We start from the raw sequence: 18,178 nt of genomic DNA, 5'->3' as shown, positions 1-18,178 counted from the left end.
TACAATAGTTTATTTTAATTAACTTCTGTGTTTTTCCTCATGTAGGGAGATTTGTGAGATATTTTCACATCCTGCATGTCTGACTGCTTGTTTTTTGAAGAAAAGGTAATCATGATAATGATTAATTTCATTAAATAGAATAATAGCTTTAATTTCTAAGTACTTTAAAATTTACAGAGTTCTATATAAATATCATCATATTTGATCCTCATTACAACTGTGGGAGGTAGATATTATTATTATTATTCCCATCTTACAGATAGGAAACTTAGGCAGACAGTTAAAGTGAGTTACACAGGGTCAACAACTAGTAAGTATCTGAAACTAGATTTGAACTCAGACCTTACTGACTTCATATCTAGTCTTTTCACAGTATCACATATCATACACAGTATCACATGAGGAAGGGTACTCATTTTTTTTTTACCTAGTATAGCATAAGTACAAAGATGCCCACAACAAATGCTTGTTGATTAATAGATTAAGAAAATTCAGAAGGGTTTCTAAAAATTGACTGTTTCAGTATATATGTCATCCTGATTAAATTACCAAAAAATGATTTTATTGAATTAGAAAAATAATAACAAAATTCATTTGGAAGATCAGAAAATCAAGAATATTAAAGGAAATAATAAAAACAAGTAAAAAGAAGAAGGTGTAGTAGTACTAGATCTTAAACTATATTATAAAACAGTAATTATCAAAACTATTGTACAGGCTAAGAAATAGAAAAGTAGATCAATGGAACAGAGTAGACACACAATTTACAGCCACAAATAAATCTAGTTACCTTCAATTTGATGTGCAAAGACTTGAGATTTGGGGATAAGAATTCATTATTTGTTAAAAATTATTGGTCAAACTGGAAAGCAAAATGGCAGAAATTGGGGATAGACCAATATTTTACACCATTTATACCAAGATAGTCAAAATGGATACATGGTATAAAGAAAGATATTAGGAGAAAATTAGGAGAAAAATTTAAAAACATGGAATATAGTTTTTGTCATACTTATGGATTGTCAAACATTTTATGAATAATTTATGAATAAACAAAAGATAGCAAGCAGAGTTTTACATGACTTTTGAAAAAAGTTCACTTTGAAATATATAAACAAAAATGTCAAATGGACTGTTAAATAAAAAAGACCATTTATTATTAAACACTTTATTATATGCAAGGCTCTGTGTTGATACAAATACATGCAAGCCAGCTAGTTTGCCTCAAAGACTTTATACTTTAATAAGGGAGCAGGGTACAAAGAACCAGAAGGAGGTATATTTGGGAAGGCAGAGAAGAAGTAAACATGCATCAGCCTGGGACAGAGATAGATATGAAGCATGGAGTCCTGGTTCTAGGTAAAATAAGGAGAAAGCTTAGTAAAGTCCAATGTTGTAGGGTACAGGAGCTAGGTGGAGATGAGGATGATAATTAAAGTCTAGATAGTACAATGTAGAGGTGTCTAGAAATATAGAAGGGTGCAAGCTTTAGGAGAAATACTGCTTCTGAAGGTGTAACATACCTTCCCTGACCCTTCATTTATACATGGACATAACCCAGTGAAGTAGTACATTGTATTTGAACATGTCTCTGGTTGATTTGTGCAATGATTTTTGTTTTCAAAGAAATGACAACACTATTCCTAATGATGTTGACCTAAAAATGGCAAGAAATGTCTTTGAAGAATTAATCCAGAAGGACTGGATTACAAGAATGGTAGTAATCTTTATTTTGCTATGTGTCTTGTGTATGTGTATTTATTTGTAAAATGTGCTAATATGGAATAAAAATTTAATTATAGACATTTGACATGGATGCATTTTTAATTCAGAAGAATTTGTGAGCTTAAGATCTTACCACTTTCCCCCCTAAAATGGCCTATTTGAAACTCTCCTTCTGAGATCCAACTCTTTCACTGATTTATTAACCTAAGTGACATTTTTTCAACACTGATAACATGATGGAAAGTAAAGACTGGGAGCTCAGACCGTAATTTGAATCTCAGATCTTCCACCAACTACTAATGTGATCTTGAGCTTCAGTTTTTATTAATTTACTAAAATGGATTAGATGATTTCTGTATCCACTTTAACTCTAAAATTCCACATAAGGAGAAGAAAAGATACTACAAATTATTATTAAATTTTGAAAATATTACATGAAGGGAAATAATATGTTTTATGGCATAGTTTCCCATAATTTCAGAAATGGTTCTCTTTGTTTATTTTTTATTTTTTAAATTTAATTTTTAATCTTTTGTTTATAATAGGCAGTGTACAGCTCTATAAAATAGTTTTTTTTGGCAGTTTGGTATGATACTGGATAAGTAAATTAATTTAAACAAAATTATCATTTTTATTATATTTTAAATTTCCATTTATTTATTTATTCATATATTTTTCCAGTTGTATAGAGCTGACTTCATCTATATGAAAAGTCTTTTGTAATTGTGTTTATATAGTTCTTGAGTTTATCTTGGCAGGTACACTTCCATGTTTTTTATATTGTGTAGTTATTTTCTCTTTTTTATCCCTTGCTGCTGGGCTTTGTTGGTAATATATAGAAAGGCTGATGATTTATGTGAGTTTATTATTTTATATCCTTCAACTTTTCTAAAGTTGTTATTTCAAGTAGCTTTTTAGTTGACTCGCTAGAATTCTCTAAGTATGCCATTATTTCATCTACAAAGAATACTAATTTTCTTTCCTTATTGCCTAATTAATAGGCAATTTTGAGGTGAGAACAGCCAAAGTTGGCAAGCACAATCAGAAAAATTATTTTTAAAAATGAGATGGAAGATGATCCTTTTGTTCATGGTGACTTTGCAATAAGTAATAAGAAGTTTGAGTCTTGTGCATGAACATTGACCTGGGACTCAACAAATCAGTATGGGAAGAAAAAATTGAAAGATGTAAAATAGAGATGTATACAATGAAGTTGTGGTATAGGAGAGAGGGAAGGGCAAAACCAGTTCTTTTTATTTCTTTTAATTAAAAAAAATTTAAACTTAATCTCCCTCCGCAAAATGATCATTTCTATAGACCTAGCATACAAAAAGAGAATTCTATGAATTTTCATTTCATATTCCTTATTTTTAAAACAAGTGTTACATATTATTAATAAGAATTGTTCATGCATTATTTTTAAATAATGGAAGTAATATTTATTTTTCATGGGTAGGTAAAGCCAAAATAATTTTTAATTTTTTAATGTACTCAGCTCTCTTTTATATTTGATATTTTTTTATTTTCCCCAGTTATAATAAAACAATTTTTACATGTGCTTTTAAAACTTTGAATTCCAGATTTTCTCCCTTCTTCCTCACCCCCAACTCCCTTTCCGAAGGCACATGTGAAGTTATGAAAAACATTTCCATAATAGTCATGTTGTGAAAGAAAACATACATTCCTCCTTCCCTTACAAAAAAGAGTATACTTCAATCTGTATTCAGACACAATCAGTTATTTCTCTAGATATGTATTGCATTTTTCATCACAATCCTTCAGAGGAGTCTTGGATCATTGTATTTCTGAAGAATCCCAAATTCATTCACAGCTGATTATCCCACAACATACTTTGTACATAATACATTTCACTTTCCTTGAGTTCATGGAGGACTTTCCAGATTTTTCTGAGCATCTTGCTTATCAATTCTTTTAGAACAATAATATTCCATCATAATCAGAACTTCAAAATTCCTGTTCAATTCTCTTTTTTCCTCAGAAGTGCTTGAACATCCTTTATTTCATTAAAAATCTATTTTTGGTAGGATTATGTTCAGCTTTGTATTGTATGGGGGGAATAGAAACCACAATAATTTCTCATCATCTTGATGGCTAACAATGTAGAAATAAATCCCCCAACTACTTGATGGCCTAATACTTGAAAATGAGAAATAAAATACAACACACAGTGTGAGTAGATAATCTCAGTTGTAACAACTATTTATTGTCTTTCCATAAGAGACATCTTTAGTCTTTTCTAAATGATTACCTTACCCCCAGAGGTGTTTTTTTTTTTTTCCCAAAAGGACCTCTTCACAATTGTAAAAGTGTTCGTCAGCTCCCTTTGTCTCCTGCCCTAGGACAGGGAATATCTTATTCTAATTATAAACTTTGTCAGTGGCATGGAAAGTATCACATCCACGGCTACATACATATATCTATGTACACACTTAGTACACATACATGCATACATATATACACACACATTTACACATATGTAAACATGCATCTAAAACAATCTTAATATGGCTGACATGAGAGGTAGATTTCTCTCTTGATTGAATCTTTGTTTGACTTTGTCTCCAAAAAAATGAAAATATATTATAAACATTTAACAAACTGAATAGTTGCTTCCAGAAAGCCCATTTTTTTTTTTTTTTTTTACCAATGTGGCATATTTTAGTGCATTAAAGATAAGACCTTGATATGAGTCTTTCAGTCCATACCACTTTCTTGAACTATGCCCTTTTGGTAAACATTATTTGACTATTTTCTCATTATGTTTTTGATTACAGATAACTACCTGTCTCAGAGATAATACACTCAAGGCCCTTCCACTGAAATCTCCATATCAGGAAGCTTTATCAGTTTTCCTTTTACTCCCAGAATGTCCTGTAATGCATAAACCTGAGAACTGGCAATCTCTAGTGATGCCATTTGCACAAGCTGTTTGTCAAATGAATGACCGGTCATCAGAAGTTCTGGGTAAGATCAATTACATTTAGTATGATTTACTTGGGACATAAATAAGTATTTTTGGACAATAAGCAAGTATTCCTATTAACTTAGACTTTATCAATTGTGTTCTAGTTAGGATAAAGAATGCAATTAATTTAATTTTTCTGGTCTTTAAAATAATAAATTTAAATAAGAATTATGTGGGAATGTAGCTGCCAATGAGTTTTATTAGATAATTACATTTTGTAATTTTTGGAAAAAAGTTCATTTTAAAGTACTTTTGAACTTAGATAACTTTATTATGTGTTTAAAAGGGACAGCAAGTTGTCCATAATAGATTTGCAATTTCATGTTTATCATTTTTATTGTAGTATGTTATAGAAGTGCTTGTTTATAAGTGCTTGTTTTATTTCACAAATAAAAAGTTAAAAAAAATCAAGTGATACTAATACAGTTCTTAAAGATTTACAAAGTGCTTTAGATGCAATAATATTATTTGATACCCATATCAATCCTATGATATAGGCATCTTCAGGTTTTACTCTCCTTTTGTAAATGAAAAAACATTAACTCAGAAAATTTAGGAGTTTTTAAAGGTCAAACAGTTAAATAGTATAGAAGGTTGAATTCAAATGCAGACCTCTTTTGATTCCAACTCCAGTGTTCTCTCATAGCATCCCCTTCAAAAAAATAAAGAAATTATAAAGAAGAGCTGGGATGGTGATGAGTTTAGTTGGATAGATTAAGTTTGATATGTTAGAAGAACACTGGAGAAGAGATATCTAACAAGTTGGAAATGGAGAACTGAGATTGGGAACTGTTGGAGTTTGAAATCAACCTTTGAGAGTTATCCATTTAGCAGAAGAGTTGAGACTGTGGCAGATATAGACTGTAGAGAAAATAGAAAAGATTAGAAGAAAGAATCCCATGGAAAACATGCATTTATGGAATAAGAAGAGAAAAATAGCTTATGAAGAAGTAGGCTGTTGTTTGGTCATAGACCAAAAGAAGAAGAAAAAGTGGGGATATAATAAGCTTGAAGCTATGACTAGAACATTGGACTCAGAGTCAAGAAAATCTGAGTTTGTGTCTTGCCACCAAACACTTACTTGCTGTGTGAGCTTGGATGAGTCACAACCTCAATTTTCTCATCTGTAAAATTAGGATTATAATAGTAACATAGGGATATTGGTGACTGAAAGGAGAACATGAAAAATACTGTGTAAATCTTTAAATGCTATATTTCTCTATGTATGCAGTGCATTTATAAACATGTATGTATGTGTTATGTATGTGTGTTACATATATATCCATACATGTATGTATTTATTATCTTTATATTCTTCAGAGAAATGTTGGGCATCAATGGAGAAATCCTCTTTCAAATCATTGATTGAGCTGCTTAAACGAACCATGGGCTTTCAAATAAACTTTTGGTCTGGCAGTGTCCAGGACCATTGTAATAGCAAAGATCTCCTTGGAATGATGAAAAAGCTTCACATGGTAAGGTATAAGAAAACTGGAAGAAGGTGAACAGATCCAGTATTCTACAGTTAACAAACTCTCCTTTGTTCCTTCCCCAATTCCCATTTTTCAGAGTTGTAAGCAGCCTCAGCAAAAAAAAAAAAATAATAATAATAATAATAATAATAATAATCCATTGAATCCTTCCCTGGCTCCACTACCATTTTCTTATATCCATCAATCTCAGCCCTTTCCTAAGAACCAATTCAGTTCTGAACATTCCTTCCATTGTTCTCTCTGAAATCCATTTGTATTACTCATAAATTTTCCTTCTTCCTAGACCTTTTCTCCTTTTGTTCCATGGGTCTTTTTGCATTCACAAAAACCCGCTTTTGTCATTGTTATGTCTGATTTTTTTTGTAGCCCCATATACCATAGCATCCCTCTGTCCTCTCTTGAACTCTGTCCAAGTTCATGGTTGTTGTTTCATAGAAGCCTAAGACATAAGGCACTCTCCCTGGCCATTCTTTTCAGTGTAACAGTAAACAAATAAAGATCTGGAGGCAGAGTCTCCCTTTCCCACTAAAGGGTCTTTTTTGGCTTATACTCAGTCCTCCTTAAGTTCCTGGGTACACCTGACTACTAAAGAGTGGAGTAAGACTCTTTTTCTGCACACTTCCCATCTAAGAGCCCTTAGGAAAATGACTTAATATAGAAAAGCCATTTTTCTCTTCCAATAAAATTAATACTTAAAATACAAGTCATAAGTGCACATTGACAAGACAAAATATTATCCATTAACATATAACTCTTATTATATATTCCTAGGAGAGTGATACTTAAAATGCTTAAAATGTCAAAACAGTGAGAGTGTGGAAGATGTGTTTCACTTTTCCATCCCTCAAGGTTCATGTTTTCTGGCCATCGAGGCAAAACTTAGTCTCCTTGTCAGTGTTACTCTGGAGAAAGAAAAAAGAGAATAAAAAAGTTGTAGAGTAAGCAGCTCTTCCTGGCTTAGTTGCCATTCTTTCTGAGTCCCAGGAGCCAATAGGGGAATTGCTTTGTCATTGCAAGCTTCACATTCAGCCTCAAACACTTATTAGATGTGTGACCCTGGGCAAGTCATTTAATCCTGAATGTGGAAACAAATAGACATACACACACACACACATATATGGAGAGAAGAGAAAGGTGAGGGAGAGAGAGACAGAGACAGAGTCAGAGAGAGACCGAGGCAGAGATACAGAGAGAAACAGAGACAGAGAGAGACAGAAACAGAGAACAGAGAATTATTGGGAAAGGCACTACCATCCTCCTAGTAATACCAGCTCACAATCTTCAATATTATTCAATTTCTCATTCCTCTTATATCCAGTCTATTGCCAAACACTAACTCCCAAACATCTCTAATATACGCTTTCTTTTTTTTTTTTTTTCCTGACTTTACCTCTATACTGGTACAGGCCCTCATCACCTTATACTTCACATTATTGCCATATCCTGCCTGAAATTTCTCCCCATTCCAATCTATCTTCCACTCAGCAATGAAAATGATTGTCCTGTTAATATGGAAGTATGTTTTATATGATTGCATATATATGTATATATATACATAGATTATATTTTTATTATTATATATCATATATCAAATTGCTTGCCAGGTTAAAGAGAAGAAGAAAGGAGGGCAAAAATTTGAAACTCAAAAATTTTATATAAAAATTGAATGTTAAAAATGTCTTTATATGTAATTTGAAAAAAATACTATTAAAAAATTGATTGTCCTAAAAAATAGGTCTAAGCATATCATCCTTTACTCACTAAACTCCAGTGGCTCCTCACTACTCCTAAGATCAAATATAAAATCTTCTGTTTGACTTTTAAAATTCTTCATAATATATCTCCTTTCTACCTTTTCAAGTTTCTTGAACTTACCTCCACATTCTTTATGATGTAGAAACACTAGCCTCCTTTCTGGTTTTTGCACATCTCCCAACTCTCCCACATTGCAGAAATATCAATATGTCTATTGAAATTTCTAAGTATGAGGGCAGAGTTGGAATACAGAGGAAGATTGTAAAGCTAGTGCTAAAATCCTTGAGAAAAGAATGAGAAATCTCCCAACTCCATACCTTTTGATTAGGCAGAGATTATTTGTAGGTTTCTCCCTCCTTATCTTTCCCCCCTGACTTTCCTGACTTCTGTTAAGTTCTGGCTTTTGCTGGTTTTACAAAAAGCCTTTCCCAGTTTCTCTTAAGGTTAGTCTCTTCCTTCTAAGGTTATTCCAATTTACTTGTATATATTTTGTTTGCATGCTTGTTAACATGTATGTTATATTCTATTAGAATCTGAGCAGGGTAGGCATTGTTTCTTTTGCTTTTCTTTGTATTTCCAATGCTTAGGAGAATGCTTGGCACGTAGTAAGAGCACAATAAATGCTTATTTATTTGATTCAGAGATAAGAAATGGGTTCAGATTTGACTTGTATCATTTACTACCTTTGTGACATTGGGCAAGTTAGTTAAATTCTTTGAAACTCAGTTTCTTCATTTATAAAATTAGGTGAGTTATAAACTTACACATAAACATTTTAAAGAGCAGGTATGCTTTATGGAATTTTTATATTCCATACCTATGATCCTTTGAATTCTATAACTCTGATTTAGAGAAGGGGAGAAAGACCTAGACAAAGGATACTTGGATTATTTATCCTTCTTTCTCTCCTTCCATTATTGAATTTATACCAGGTGCTGAAATTTCTAATCAGAATTCTGGCTAGCATGCAATTCACACTGGAGTCATACAAAAAGGTAGTCTAGAAATTATATCCGGTAGCTTCATACTCTTCACCTAGCAAGCTCTGGAATCTGCTGAGGAGCAGTATGATGCCCCAGAAAGATTAATGAATTTGGAGGCAGAGAATCTGAATTCAAATCCTAAGTAGCACTTCCTGTCTAAGTGAATGTGGGCGACTCTTTTCAAACCTCTGAGTTTCTTTCCTCATCTAAAAAACAAAGAGGACCAAATGACCTCTAAGTTCTTTTGCAAGTCTGCATCTATGATCCAGTGAAATAGGTGTAAATAAATAGAAAACAGCAGGTGAAATACATGTAAGTAAAAAACTATAGGAGGCTAGTATAAATTCACACTTCCAGGAGATGACCCAGAAAGTGCCTTTAATTGCTATAGGCTAGGAGAACAGAGCAAAATAGTATTGTCAGAAAAGTTCATGTGTTGGTTAATTTCGCTGGATTTTATCCCCTCTTTAAATCTTTGTTATAAGGGATAGTTCCTTGTTGTTGTTGGAATCAAACTGACACCTATTAGCTTAAAAAGGCCAAGATATCCCACTGCATGCAGGATAATTTCCAGTCATCCTGATCTATATCTAGCCAGTAGACTGAAGTGGTTGTGAAATCGAAAGTGAGGCAGATGACCTTTCACAGCCTTCCCTCACTTAAATCCAGTTCATTTGCATATCATGGCATCCCCTCCCTGATGTCATGGTCTTCTTTAAGAAGGGAGGACAAACAACAATAAGGGATGGCTAACTGATTAGGGGAGGGAGAAGGGATACATGAATATGATGAAAGAACAAAAGGATTAGTGAAAAACATGATGAAATTGAAAAATAAACGTAATAGGCTGAGTTAAACCTGATTATTTAAGTAAAACCCATCAAAAATTAAATTATATTGTTTATTGACATAAACACTTTATTTACTGACACTCATAGGAAAATATGTTCTGTTTAGGTAAACAAGAACGCTAAATCTAAAGTTCCAGAGAATATATTCCACATCAGTGAACTTTACCATAAGCTTAATTTTTGGGAAGACCTAAGCAAATGGAAGTATGTCAAAGCACAACCTGTGAGTATATCATGTTCAATGTAATATCCCTGTTAATCTACCACCTCCACTCATACTTAGGTGAGGTTCTCTGGGTGAATGACTCCCATAGTTCACATTACTCTATGGATCTGAACTCTTAAAATTATAATTATTCTATTATGCTATTTGATTTTTGGTTTTGATAAGCCAAGGCTTAAACATTTTTTGGGTACATTATTGAATTGATAAAGGCAATGTACATTAAAAGGATTCATTTTATGTGCCTTTTATATACTTTCTGAGATTTAGTGTCTGTCTTCTAACAAGCACTTCCTGCTTTTATGTCATAAGTTCCTTTGAACTTCCAGTGAAACTTATGGACTTCTCAAAATATTTTTGTCTTTATTTTTTAATTTATGGGATAAAACAAGCATTTCTATATAGTCTCATAAAAAGATAATTGTAATGAAACTGCAAATTTAGAGAGCAAAATAGTGCAAAAAGAATATTATGTGAAAGTTCATGACATGGAGCAACCATGACAAGACATCCATTACAGATTACAAAGTTTAGCTATGTGAATAATGTAGGAGTTAGCAAGGAAAGAAATTTTAACAATTAAAAAGGAGGAAGAAAAGTTCCTTAGTGGAATTCAGAATTAATCAAGAAGAAGAAGCCATTAAAGAAAAGATGCTAAGAAGTGGGAGCACGCCATTGACTGATAGACTAAATCCATAGAGAAATGGAACAGACTAACTCCAAATGGGGATAATAAGGGAAAGGGATTACACCATTGATTGGAGGGCTAAACTTCCAATTTAGCACCCTAAAAGAGTTGACTATAACAAGGAGAAAGATACCATGAGATGATGGAGAGTGAGGGGATGAGAAAAAAGATACCATGAGGCAGGATGCCATAGCAGGCTAAAAGGGGATTTAGCAATGGGCAGATGTTTTATGGGGGAATATTACCTTAGGGTTTGACATCACAACTTGTCTTTCGGACTTAATATTTGTAAGGTAAGGTTTCTAAAAATCTCCACCTGGGGTAAGACTGTAATCAAAAGACCTATTTAAGATAAAAAGGTTCAGATTGGCTAAAATGATAGGAAAAGATAATGATAAATGATAAAATAAAGATAAATTGGAGGGCATGTGGGAAAACTGGAACCCTAATACATTGTTGGTAGAATTGTGAACAGATCCAACCATTTTGGAGAATAATCTGGAATTGTGCCCAAAGAGCTCTAAAACTTATGTTTTGACCCAACAGTGCCCTTACTGGGTCTGTATCCCAAGGAAACCATAAAGGAGGGGAAAGGATCCACATGTCCAAAAATGTTTGCAGCAGCCCTTTTTTGTGGTAGTAAAGAAGTGGGAAAAGTTTAGGTACCCATCAATTGGAGAGTGGCTGAACAAGTTGTGGTACATGAAAGTAATGGGATATTTTTGTTCTATAAAAAATGATGAACAAGCTGATTTTAGAAAGACCTGGAAAGATTTACATGAACTGATGCTGCACAAAACAAGCAGAACTAAGAATACATTGTACACAATAATAGCAAGAATGTGAGATGATCAACAATAAAAAGCTTGGTTCTTCTCAGTGGTTCAGTGATCCAAAGCAATCTCAATAGACTTTGGACAGAAAATGCCATCTGCATCCAGAAAAAGAAGTAAGGTGATTGAATGTAAATCAACATCTGCTATGTTCACTTCTTTTTTTTTTTAATCTGTCCCATGGTTTTTCCCTTTTGCTCTGATTTTTCTCTTCCAACAGGATTCTTAAAGCAATATGTATTAAAAATAAATAAACCTGGGACAGCTAGGTGGCACAGTGGGTACAGCACCAGCTCTGAAGTCAGGAGGACCTGGGTTCAAATCTGGCTTCAGACACTTAAAACTTCCTAGCTGTGTGATCCTAGGCAAGTCACTTAACCCCAGTCACCTCAGCAAAAACAAACAAACAAACAAACAAACAAACAAACAAATAAATAAATAAATAAATGAATTTACTACAATTAAAAAAAAAAGAACAAGAGGCTCACTTAAAGCTAAGGTGATACCATCAGTGCCTTTCCTATTTACCTCAAGGAGTATAATCCTATTCTGTTCTTCAGGCTTTCTCTGTTAACACTCACCTATATAACCAGGACCTCATACACACATACATATATATGTAAAATTATTCCAAACTTCTATTTTTCAGTTCTTTCTCTGGATTCAAATAGCATTTTTCTTCATATATCCTTTATAATTTAATTTTAAATGCATAAAATACATTATATGATATTACAAAGTAATCAGTTACATCAAAATACAGTATAAAACAAATCCATGGGCCCTGTTTTAAGAATCCCTGATTTAGAATATAACCCAAGTTTAGAATATAGATTTGGAGAAGAGATTTAAAGCAAGAAAGAGGGAGGGATTCTCCATTTTTTCAAATTTTCATAAGCTGTATAATTTCTCTTCAATTATAGCAGTCTGAAGATGAAGCCAACAATCCTGTCATATTTGCTCATTTTCCTTTTATCTTTGATCTGCCTTCCAAAGTTAAAATGCTGGAAATAAATTCAATTTTAAATAGGCAGGTATGTATGCCCACTTTCTTTACTATCATCACCAAAATGTATTTCCTAAATGTCTGTTGTTCATACTAGTGTTCTAGGATGAATAGATAATTCAAAACATGAATTCTTAAGTTTAAAGAGAACAAGCTATATTAATTATTCCTCAAGAGAGAATAGCAGAAATAAGGATATTCATAAAAACACTATTTATATTATGGATGTGGATGGAAAAGAATCAGTGTACTACTTAGGAGTGACAGATGTGAAATGAAAATAAAATGAAGTAGCATTTTTTTTTAAAGGAGTGATAGATAATGTCTCTCCTATCACAGGTATATTTGAGAGTTGAAGCCTTAAAGGGGGCTTGTAAGTTTCCTCTAGAGCCCTTTTATCTGGGATTTCCTAGTCACTACTTTACTACATTATGTAGGTACTTCCTGCTTTAACATAATTTCTTAAGGTTTCCAAGGTCTCTACTCTGGGGCTTTCTCAAGGGAGTCATCAGCTCTTTTTATCTCAGGAAAGAGAACCTTACAAGGACCTAGCACATATAAGTTATATGTCTTCCCTCTAGGATACTGGTATTTATTTCACTGAAGGGGCCACCTTTCCATTGTTCCCTGGATTTCTGGCTGACTTTTTGTGTATTTCTGGGGTGGATGAGATACTTACTATGGTTTCCCATTAGATTTGTTGATCATTATTTAATCTGATGGGAACATGAGGATTTTGCTGGAGAAGGATGGGGAAGTTGGGAAACTTACCTACTACTAAGACACCTTTCATGACAGAAAGTCCAAAGAAGCTTTTTGAGTGGCCTTTGAAGAAAAAAAAACTAGCCTTGCTTGCATGGTGCAGGGTTTTAGGATATTATTTTCATCATACCTAATTATATTTGCAGTAGTATGTCATCTAGAAAACTTATGTTAGCAGAAAATGATTCACTTTTTTATCCTTTTGTCATTTTTGAGTAATTTAAGGAAGAAAAATTAACAATATAGAAATAGAATGATTTTTTTTGGTGGGCTACTTATATACTGAGTTTATAAGCAAATATTCATAAAGAGGAACTAGAAATTTTTAGATTCTTGGGATATTTTGAAAATAACTAGGAATAATTACTATACATTTGAATACCCAGATTTTTACCTTGATAATCTTGTTTACTAACACCAAGAGACCCAAAGTAGACACCAAAGTAGAATGATCTCAAATTTTTATTGTATACCTATTCTTCCTTGTGCTATTTTGATATTCAATAATGAATACATAATAATGTTTCTTCTTATTTTTAAATGATTGGGGACAGAATCCCCATGACTGTAATGAGTGTAAAATATAAGATCAAAAAAGAAAGGGATTTTTGAGCACATATTGTATAGCCCCTTTTTTACATCTGAGGAAACAGGTACAAGGAAAAATAAGTGACTTGTCAATAAATTAAATCAATTCATTGCAATGTTGAAGCTATCATTGAGAGTTGTAATTGAAAAAAAAATTGAAAGAAAATATCTGTTTTTCTCTAGGCTGCAATATTTATAACTGAAAGTCATCACTTTGCAAACCTTATGCTAAACCAAACAAGTGAACTAGCCACAGCCCATCAACTTCATCTCAAAGTCAGACGGAATCATCTGGTTGAAGATGCCCTGCGTCAATTAAACAAAGTTGTAGACAATGACCTTAAGAAGGAATTATTGGTAAAGTGTACCTTCTAATCAGAGGTTTAGCTAGAGGAAAATCTCCAGATAGCATGGTTTTTCTTGGTATTCTCAGAAGTCATTTCTAGCCACTATTTTTATAGATTCTCAATCTTGAGGTTTTCTTGGTTCCTCAGAATTTTAGATTACAACTACAACTAGGAGTATTTATTTAAGGTACCCTAATATGAATAAAGGGAAAAGGCATTTTGCCCCATTTCAATCCTGCAAGAAAAGTCTAGTCTTAGTTTTTTTGCTTCATTATCTGTTTGGATCTGGCATAACCCTGAATGATTCATTAAATTGATTACTGCCAGAATTATAGATCAGGATTGGGTAAGATTGACAAGATTCTTTTTTGTTCTAAGGAAGTCAGATCCCAAGATTATTTTGTAGAGAATATAGCTTTAGTACTATATGTTGAAGTGGTTGCTTCTATGTTTATTCTGAATATAACTATGGAAGTGATTATGGTTTATAAAGTCCTTCTCCCCAATCTGACCCTAGCTACCTTAGAAATGATTACCTTACCACCTTGTGCTCTTATAACATTGATTAGACATATACTACACTTTAATCCCCATTATCTCTCTAAACTTCAGTCTTCCCTATCTTCCTAATCTTCTAGATTTTCTTTCAGAAAGCTACCTACACTAAGGGCCTCCACTTCTTATTCTCTTCTAAACCTTTTATAATTTGGCCTCTGGACCCATCATTCAACTGAAACAATTCCCCTGAAGCCCAATAGCCTTTTCTCAAATCTCATCCTTCAAAAACTCTCTTCAACCTTTGACACTATTACTCTCTCCTCAGATATACCCACTTCTTTTTTATTTTTAATTTTTTTTTAATTTAGAAAGCATGACTTTTCTCCTGATTCTTCTCCCATAGTTTTTATTTTTACTTTTTGATGTATCAAAGAATGGGAATCTGAGAGGGTACCTATAAATTGGGGAAAGTGAATAAGATATGGAATATAACTAATTGTAACTATATTATATATAACATATATTAATATAGTATAACTAATTATCACTATAATTGTGCTGAATTCTTATCAGTGTAGTGCTCAATTAGGATTCCAAAGAACTAATATGTGCTACCCTACTCTTAATAAAGAGTTAAAAGACTGAGAATGCAGAATGAGATAAGTTTTTCTTAGACATGGCCAATATGGACATTTGTTTTGATTGACTGACTACGTGCTTATAAAGGGGTTTGTTTTTCTTGTGTTCTCATTTAGGAGTACATTGTGTGTATAAATATATATATATAATATATGATGTGTATATGTATACATATATGTATATAATATATGCAACATGTATGTATAATTATATATATAATTATTTTAGAAATAATAAATATTAAAAATAATATGTAATAGAACACAAAAATATATAGGGTACATTATTACATATAATTAATTGTGAATAGCACAATTTTATAATTAATCTTACCTTTTGTTTGTATATTCTTTCCCCTATGCACAATTTGAAAGCTGGTACTAGCTTAGTATCCCTAGTGTTTAGTACAGTGACTAAAACTATGTGATCTTCACCCTAGCTTGTCAGTTCTCTATTCTTTCTGGCTGCTTGCAGTATCTTTTCTTTGACCTGGAAGATCTAGTTTGGATTATAATGTTCCTGAGAGTTTTCATTTTGGAGTTCTTTCAGGAGGTGAACAATAGATTCTATTTTCATTTTGGTCTTTGATATTATTAGATTGTCAGTTTTCTTTAACAATTCTTGAAATATGTCCAGACTTTTTTGATCATAGATTTTCAGATTTAAAATATCTCTCCTTGATCTGTTTTCCAGCTAAGTTGTTTCTATATGTTTTCATAATATACTCACATATACACTTTTTTCCTTTTTTTTTAGGGTTTTAAATTATTTTTTGTTATTTCATGGAATTATTAACTAATGATAATTTTATTTTTTATTATCTAATAGTTCACTCCCCCAAATTACACATAGAAATAATTTATAATATTCATTTAAATTTTTTTTTGAATTCCAAATTGTCTCCCTTCCTCCTTACCTCCACCCCTCATTGAAAAGTAAAGAAATTTTATATAAAAATACATGAGCAGTCAGATGAAACACATTTTCATGTTAGTTATGTTGTAAAAGGAAAAAAACAAAGGAAAAAGTAGTTCATGATAATTTTCAAGAAATCTGTTGCATAGTTTTATACCTCTTGTACTAATCTTTCAAAATTATTGCCCCAAATCTCTCATTTCTTTTCTAATTTTTTCCTCCAGTGTTTTGATTTCCTTTACAAAATCATTTAAGGGCTTTCAAAAAGTCTTGCATTATTTCATACAGGAATTGAACTTGAACTTGTGTCCAAACTGTATTTTTCTTTGAAATTTTACTTTTTGATATTTTTAAATCAATCGGTGCTTCTGATTTTGTATCCTGGGTAAGTTTTCATTGCTCATTTTTTTGTTTGTTTGTTTGTTTGTTTCTGTTTTTACTCTACCAACCTTAATCCTCAAATTGGGGTTTTGTGTTTAGATGAGACTCTTTGAACATCTAGAAGGTAATGTCTGATCCTTTTATGGTCTGATTTGCATCCTCTGAGGTCTTGCTGTTTTTATCTTTTACTGTTAATTGCTCTTTTCTTCAAGGATCTCCAAGGGGGTTCAGCTGAGGGACCTGCAACCTTGCACCCAAATGATCTGATCCGAGCAAAGTCTGTGATTTTTGCCCTTTTGTTCTGAGTTTTGCAAGCTTTGGATCCCAGTATTGAGTTTGGAGAAAACAAACTTTAGGCTTGATCTGAGCTCTCTTGCTTGGTTACTTAGTCACAGACTTAGATCAAATTGAAGGCTGAATTATTTTGTGTAATCATCTGCTCATTCTGATCTAATAGAAACCTAGTCTACTCAAGTGTAGAGTATCAAAATATAACTTTTGAAACATTTTATGGGATTACGTGGCTACATTTTATGCATTCTTTTTTATTTGTGTACTCTGGTTTATTAAATCTGAAAAATAAATTAATAGTCAAAGTCTACAATTCATTTAGCACTCCATGCCACTCACTTATTTTAAGTATAGTCATAAGAATGATTTCCATTTGAGAGTATAGAATCTATTGCAAAATTTAAATTCAGGGATAGTTCTATATCTTCTTCACTTGGGGGAACATGGATCAAGGTGATACTGTTACTTTTGTTATGAAGAGATTAGTTTGGTTGCATTATTTGCTAGTCATCATTTATAGAGATGAAAAAGGTGAAGTTCGAGCTCCATAAAAACCAAAAATGTATACTGTTCCAATTCTCTCCTTCAATTGTCTCATTAAATTTTGTTCAAGCTAAGTGAATACTTAACTATACAAGAGTAGCTATTTATTAAAATTTAGTGTGTTGGATGCTAAAGAATATTGCCAGAGGTATAAATCATTTATGAACTTAAAAATGTGTCTAATCCCTTTCCTCAGGTCTCATTTACTAAAGAAATTGGTCCTGACTATGGAGGGGTCAGAAAAGCCTTTTTCCATTATGTATTTGAAGAGATGATCCACCCAAAATATGAGATGTTTATGTATTGTGAAGAATCTTCCCTAATGTGGTTTCCTCCGAGTGTAAGCCTTAATTTCTTTGTTTCTGGGGCATCTTATTTAACATTAACCCATACTAATATCTAACTGTTCTGACTTCCAAGTTTGTGTGTGTGTGTGTGTGTGTGTGTGTGTGTGTGGAAAGAGAGAGAGACAGAGAGAGAATGAGAGAGAGAAAGAGACAGATACACAGAGAGAAAATTAACACTAAACATTTTTCCTTTGGTTTAATTGCTATAGAAATTGAGGGAGTTTGGTCACAGTTGTTGAGAGTATTTTTTCTCCTATCCTGCCTTTTCCTTCCATTGTTCCCCATATAAATAATAGCATCAACTCACCTAACCCATAATTTTCT

General features: G+C 32.6%; 1 protein-coding gene across 2 annotated transcripts in view; it reads left to right on the top strand.

Annotated features, from left to right (window-relative positions):
* Positions 1–18,178, top strand: part of HERC6 (HECT and RLD domain containing E3 ubiquitin protein ligase family member 6) — a 67,314-nt gene that overhangs the window by 30,652 nt on the left and 18,484 nt on the right. For both annotated transcript variants that reach the window (XM_031944008.1, XM_031944007.1), the window contains exons 10-17: positions 46–105; positions 1,627–1,717; positions 4,521–4,710; positions 6,032–6,186; positions 9,900–10,016; positions 12,461–12,571; positions 14,077–14,250; positions 17,704–17,847. In XM_031944008.1, the coding sequence (XP_031799868.1) occupies positions 46–105; positions 1,627–1,717; positions 4,521–4,710; positions 6,032–6,186; positions 9,900–10,016; positions 12,461–12,571; positions 14,077–14,250; positions 17,704–17,847 (1,042 nt within the window). The remainder of the gene's footprint in view (positions 1–45; positions 106–1,626; positions 1,718–4,520; positions 4,711–6,031; positions 6,187–9,899; positions 10,017–12,460; positions 12,572–14,076; positions 14,251–17,703; positions 17,848–18,178) is intronic.

The sequence above is a fragment of the Sarcophilus harrisii genome, chromosome 6 (genome assembly GCF_902635505.1).
Source record: "Sarcophilus harrisii chromosome 6, mSarHar1.11, whole genome shotgun sequence".
In the NCBI taxonomy this organism is placed as follows: domain Eukaryota; kingdom Metazoa; phylum Chordata; class Mammalia; order Dasyuromorphia; family Dasyuridae; genus Sarcophilus; species Sarcophilus harrisii.
The sequence above is the reverse complement of the archived record's forward strand: the minus strand, read 5'-3'. Positions and strand labels throughout refer to the sequence as shown.